The sequence below is a fragment of the Stegastes partitus genome, unplaced genomic scaffold, assembly GCF_000690725.1.
Source record: "Stegastes partitus isolate 25-593 unplaced genomic scaffold, Stegastes_partitus-1.0.2 Scaffold2266, whole genome shotgun sequence".
Lineage (NCBI taxonomy): Eukaryota > Metazoa > Chordata > Actinopteri > Pomacentridae > Stegastes > Stegastes partitus.
In genome coordinates, this window is record NW_007579997.1 from 64,455 (window position 1) to 71,252 (window position 6,798).

At 42.8% G+C, this 6,798-nt stretch overlaps 1 protein-coding gene across 1 annotated transcript in view; it reads right to left on the reverse strand.

Annotated features, from left to right (window-relative positions):
• The window catches only part of LOC103374521 (butyrophilin subfamily 1 member A1-like), a 17,658-nt gene extending 11,511 nt beyond the window's left edge, over positions 1-6,147 (reverse strand). The window contains exon 1 of the mRNA XM_008304621.1: positions 5,931-6,147. Coding sequence (XP_008302843.1) covers positions 5,931-6,147 — 217 coding nt within the window. The remainder of the gene's footprint in view (positions 1-5,930) is intronic.
• Between the last annotated feature and the right edge of the window lie 651 nt (positions 6,148-6,798).

Genomic DNA, 6,798 nt, shown 5'->3' on the forward strand with positions numbered 1-6,798 from the left:
TCCTGGCAACAGGCTTGAAAGTAGATTTAGTTCCTGATCCAAAAGCAGGTCAATGCTCATGATCACAACCTCCACCAAGAAACAAAAAGGTTCTACCCAGAACCAAAATGTGATGCAACAGAAGAACCGTTTTTGCTTCCATAAGATGATTCCCCAAAGATCCATCAAGAAATGGTTCCTTTAGGAAACATAAACGGCAGCACAGCTACAATAGATCCTTTAGGAACCAGTTCCAAGATAGTTCTTGGACTTGATAGTCATTCATTTAAAGTATAAAAGTCAAATGCAGGAATTTGCAGCATTTCTGAACCCCTCGGTGATAACACATTGAATATATTTGGGTTCTGGACCGTTTGTCAGACAGAACAACATGTGACAAGATTCCAACTTAAGATTCTGCATCTTCTGACGGGCATTTCTCTGTTTTCTGATGTTTTAGGGAGCAAACAATCAATCGATAGTGAAAATAAGAGCAAGTTGCAGCACTTTTAGTACTTTACAAAACACGTAAATGATCTGAAGAAGCTCTTGAAGTGGTGATGGAGCTTTTAGGAACCAGAGAGAACCAGTTAAGAATCTTTTTCTTTTTTTTTTCCTGAGAGTCTTCATTGATGTAACCAGACTGGACAGTCAAGTCTATACTGACATGAGACCATACTGACCCCTGCAGTGTGCCATACTCATAAGGTACTAATGGTATTATATAAGTTTAGTATGAAGTATTTGTTGACACAAACTACTCGTGAAATGCTGTCATCAGGTGGTTCTGTGATCCTGGAGAGTCCGGCCCATCCTGTGATGCAGGGAGCTAACGTGACTCTGAGCTGTAGGACGAAGCAGACGTCCTCCAGCTTCAGCGCTGAGTTCTACAAAGACGGGTTTTCCATCGGAAGAAGCTCGACAGGAAACATTGCGAGTCCAGATCTTTCCAGTCTTGAAGAAGGATTCTACAAGTGCAACATCTCTGATGTCGGAGAATCACCAGAGAGTTGGTTGTCTGTCGTCTCTCAAGGTGAAACGTTCCAGTGTTTCATCGTACATCAATGAAAACCTGTCAGCATCTCCCACCTGACCTCCTCAGAATCAGCTGATTCTTCATCTACAGCAACTCCAGTATATTTAACGAAGCCATTCAAAGTTTTCCCTTCATACTATGAATATCTTCAGCGTTAGAGGCCTTTGAAGTACATCGGGGGGGTGGACATTTCACATTTTCCATCATTTCTGAGCCTCAAAACTTCATCAGTGCAGCAGATAGTCACATGACATTTAGGAGGAAGAGCACGTCTGAGTTCTGGTGGAAGCTGACACCAGATCAGTTCTACATCCATCCAGGTGTCACAATTTGAACACTGGATCTGGTTTTTGTTCATTTTCTGCATAACCAACTTTGAGAGTCAGTATTATGGGATGTATCACAGTGTGAACATCACTGGTACCCTGGATGTGTTTCTGTTTCCTGATCATTCACCAGAGGAAACTTTACAAAGTGCATTCTGGGTAGACTTTCAGGCTCCTGTCAGCATGTAGGATGGCGGATGGTCAGAACCAGTTCTAGACAATCGAAGGTCTCACGAAGTTGTTGAACAAAAACAAAAATCAGTTGATTCCGAGGGAGTCAAATGGGAACTTTTTTTTTTTTTCAGATTTGCTTGATTTTATACAGAATAACCCCAACAATCGTAGAGTTCCACATTTAATGCCTGATGCAGACATTTGACAGCGTTGTGATGGTTTCTAATAGCTGCTCGTGTCTTCCAGATGCCTCTCCTCCTCATCGCAGCCTTCTTCAGCTCTTTCTGCTGCTCTGTGTCGGAAGCAGCGTTTTGTTGGTTGTGTTGCTGCTGCTGCTGCTCGGATTCCTTCGATGTTCGACGTCTCAAAGAGCCGCCAGCGGCCAAACACAAGAAACCGCTCCGACTCAAGGTTCGCTGAAAGTTGACTCTTTCGCTATTGAAGTTTGTTTTGGGGGTCGATACGAGGAAGCACCAAAGCTGATTGACTTTTTTTTTGTTTTCAACAGGAACTCCAAATTCCTCCTTCCAGCCCTCCTTGTCTCCGCAGACAGGTGAGGAACGCCGGCCTGGTTGGTGGTCTTAAACAGTCCTGACGGTTCTTGTGTGCAGGCAGAAATCCAGCATTCAATTTTGTCGTTTTCTTCAACCTTTGATGTCACACAAGGGTTCGGCTACTTGCCTAGCAGTCAGGAAGCGCTTTGTTTTATGAGTTCTCAGCCGTTTTTATGTCTCATCTGCACTCTGAGATTGTCTTAAACCAACCTTGAGCAGTTTTGCGAAGGAAAATGTGGTAAAACTGCAGATGTGCAGGTCTGTTTCAGATCTATCCACACAGGCTCAGTGTTGTAGCTGCAGCCAAAGGGGCATCAACTAATTACTTTGTGGAAATGTGTTTTCACTTTGACATGAAAGAGTCTTTTCTTTGCAGCTATGTTGTGAGCTGGTAAAACAATGTTATGTGTGTGAAAGAAGCTGCTACGAACTTCAGAACCAAAATAATCTAATGTTCTGTCTCTATACTTGTGCTTGTGTCTGCAGAATCATCCAGCGCAGCTCAGCCAACAGAGACGATGTATGCCGTCGTCACGAAACCCGGGAGGGTGGAAGGTACTTCAGTCCACACTCAGAGACACAGAAAGCAGGAACTGGTTCAAAACAACAGCGTCAAAGCCTTTAAACAGACATCGCTTAGCAACCAGACAAAGGCGAGAACCGCTGACCTGCTATTCTCGTATTCACGTAGCATTTTCAAAAGCTTATTCATTTCTAAACTAGCCGATGCACGTTTCAGGCGCTTCTTCTCTGAGCTTCTCTTTTAGCATCTCTGATAAAAACCACTCGGTAAACCCACAGACAGCAGCAGGAAGTTCACTGTGTCGCAGCTCGAGGTTGTTTCCGAGTCAAGCAGCGGCCACGACAATAATAAACGGCAACGCGTACGTTAGATTTATTTTCATCAGGATGGCGAGTTTGCAGATGTGCTGTTGTAAATTTGGACTTTCATTTTCTCACAGATGCATTTTGCACTGTTGCAGATGCATTACAGTAGAAGAGTGCAATTGTAATGTCAAGAAATTATAAGAATACATCAAGTTCCAAAGAAGAAAGAGTCCCACACAGCGTCCATAGCTTTATTCTAAGACATTTCTGGACATTTTTGTCACATTTGTCTTCACTGTGGCTCATATTTTACAACAATATCAAGTCCTGCACTTCCACACAAAGGACACAACCATGACTAGAAGTAAAAATAACTTTAAAGTTGAATTTCTCTGATTGCTTATTTTACGAACACTGGATCAGTTTGACTTTTCACTAATCGTATGAAAGTTGTTAAATCTTTCTTAAATGTGTCTCCACACCAGAGTCGGAAGCAACCAGCTACTCTGCAGCCTGGATAGACTCGAAGACACTTTTTAAAGGAGAGGATCACTTGTACCATATGGTCACTTAGGGCGAGGACGAGGCAGCGTCTCTGTTTTTTGGGAAATGATGGAAAAAGGCAACATCTCAGGAGGCTTTCTGTACAGTCATACAGGCTGTGTACATTTGTATGAGGACTCTGTGACCGTGTATGACTTTGCATTTAAAGGGAAAAAACGAAAGCTTCAGCCTCCTCACAGCATCCGTGTTTATTTTCAGCAGCAGCAGTTCGGCGTTGAAGCCGCTCGTTTCTACACCTCTGTGGCGACGCTAAAAAAATAAAGTCGTAAATCAACAACACAACGTCAGTTTGCAGGTGAGAAATTACAAATACTGTCAACACAAGAACTTCCCCACAAGTAACAGTGAAGGAGAGGAAACACTGTGATCCGTCTGATCCGTCTGTTCTCCATCTGCTAACCTGCTCGTCCCACCTTCACCCCGACCGGTCCAGGCAGGCGGCTGCCCTCCCTGAGCCTGGTTCTGCCAGAGGTCTTTTTTATTTTTTTTATTTTGTTGCTCTCAACAAATTGAGGTTTTTTGGTTTCTTGTCATTGCTGCCAAGTCCACCTTAAAGGGAATCCAAACACCACTTAGGTGTTTTTTTGAAGTGCTATGAAATGACATACGATGTGAACTGGCACCGTCCAAAAGAGAGAAAAAGAAATAAAATAAAAAGAAACTGAACTTTAGTTGTGTCACTGAAGATTGTGTCTTTTATTTTAATAACATTATATCAATTGTATATATTTACAATTTATACAGCATCAAAAAATGTGTTAAAAAAAAAAAATCTTGTGTTTGTATAAAAGAATCATTTGTTGTTTGAAACTGTCCCTCCTGTCTGTTGTAACGCCTTTATCTGTTATATCTGTGATGTTAAGACATTGATAATTAACCAGAAACCGACAGTCCATGAAAACATTTACTGATAAACACAAGTGGTGCTGCCACCTGGTGGCCAACATACAGAATGCACAGGTCTGTGAAAAGTTAAAGTAAAAAAAACTGATAAAATGAGTGTAGAATCAGAATGAATGCAGCTGCTTCAAACTCAGGTGGACTGGATGGTGCAGTTATATAAATACTGAGCAGGTCCAGTTGGTTCTGATTGTGTACTAAGATGCCAAGAGGAAAAGCTCTGAATGACTCTGAAGGATGGTTCAATGCTGAGGAATGAATAACAGGAGCTTCAGCCAAAAAGGCTGCTGGTGTTTCCATAGAAACACTGATTAAAGTGAGATCTGCTTTTAGATCAGAGTGTCAGTAAACTCGTTTAGCCAGTCTGCTGCATCTGACTATCATTCCTCAGAAGGAGGAAACAGCCTCTGGCTGCTTTGTTTCTTCAGTCAACCACAATCATGTTGACTGAAGCTTAAGTTAAAGAAGCTTCGACTGTTTGAATCTGCAAGACGTGTTTTTATGAGCAGAGAAACAAACTTTATCATTACAGTGGCTAATTCCTCTCAAGAGAAAACACCACAAAAACAATAAAAGACGTCTGGTGAAGACTTTCACTGATGAAAAAGACAACTATGTTAGAACTGGATGAATCCTGCCTGACTGTAGTTTTGCAGAAGCTCATTAGAACCAGTTTACTGGCAGAATGTGGCTCCAACAGAACTTTATTCAACCACAGCGATTCCCAGCAGCTGGTCTCTAGAAGTGGACATTTGCAGGATGGTTTTCTGTCCATCGTTGCACATCAATATTTCAGGAAGCTGGTATCCAATAGAATACAGGCATGTCGATATGATTCTGACCAGCGTAACCCACTTGACTGTAGCTTTGTCACCTGGTTCTTCAGTGTTACTTTCAACAGAGACACTACAAGAAGCATGTCTTCTTCATGCCAGCTACCTTTATCTACCTTCACTATCTCCCTGCAGACAATCAGACATGTTTGGAAGACTCAAGTTTTTCCTCAACCAGCATTTAAACACTCAGCAACACATCCTTTGTAGGTCTAGTCACTAAAACTACTCACCATCCAAATCTTTAGGAAAACTTGTCATCTTCAGTGTGCCAGTTGCTCGTTTCTCGTAGTGAAGGGGATTTTGTAAAATTTCAGACCTCCAAGCATCAGCAAATTGTCAAACATTGTCCCATGTAAACATCCTGTTTGGCCCACATTTGGTTTGTTGGTCACCAAACTTTGACCACCAGAGCAGACGAGTCCCTGCCTGGTTGACTAAACCATCCAATCGACAGTCATAAAACAAGAACAGAACGTCAGTCATTCTCGTCCATGTAACTCGGTAATCTCATATCCATCCTCGTTTTGACTCTCCAAGCGTCCTTAAGTGGCGTCTTTCTGTCTCTGTGGTTCCTGCGGTTGTTTGTTTCGTCCTGTTAAATTCATTATCGCGTCATCAGTCGTCTGCAGCAGTTCAACAATGTTCAGTCGACATCCTTCCAGCCCTGCTTTCCTCTTCTCCAGCTCTTGACTCTTTGCTGTCTCTTGGAACACGACATAATACCGTGACGTACTGGTTGTCATAGTCGTGTCCTTCTCGCTCCACTCTTGGTCCTCCAGCTGTGATCGAAGTCTGTCTCCTACGTTCTCCAGCTGTTTCTTGTGTTGCATCAACAGTGTCACCACCTCAGCTTTGACTTCTTCTGTTTTCTTCTCTGAGTCCTCATTAAGTTTGGTCTCTTCTTCACCAGAATCCCTCTTCATTTCTGTCGAGGCGTGAAGGTTCGTCATGATGCTCTAGAGACGCTAATTACAAACGCTTGGCATTAAGACAGAAGCAGAATGAAATCAGGACTTACCCGTTTTGTTTTGCCTCCATTTCCACATGAAAAGCAAAACTGCAAGAATGAACAAGAATCCGACGATGAAAGGAATGATGATGGAAACCGCAGATTTGCAGCATGTAATGACGTCCTCTGGAATGACAAAACACAGCAGAGGAAGGGATTTATGGAATTGGGATCTGTGTTACATGCATTAACGTGACCACCGTCGCGTTGCAGATGATGCGTTTAACAAACAGGAGAGCCTTACAAGTGTTGCAGAAGCACTGGGAGAAGTTTTGATCAAGACCTGCTTTGCTTCAATAAGAAGACATCCCTGGTAATATGCTAAAAGTGTTAATTATCAAAAGTTCAGATTGTGGATAAGAAAAAACACAAGAAAACCTGCAACATGAATCCTTGTCTCCCTGCTCTGGTTGATGTTGTTCTGCTGGACTCTGCAGGTGAAGGTGTTGCTGTGTCTCTTCTCCACAGTCACTCTGCTGCTGACAGTATAGAGGTCATCAGGACCTCTGACTGTCTCTGGAGGTCCAGCAGAGAGGAGCTTTCCCTCACCGTCCAGCCACAACAGCTCAGGCTCTGGATACCANCATTTGAA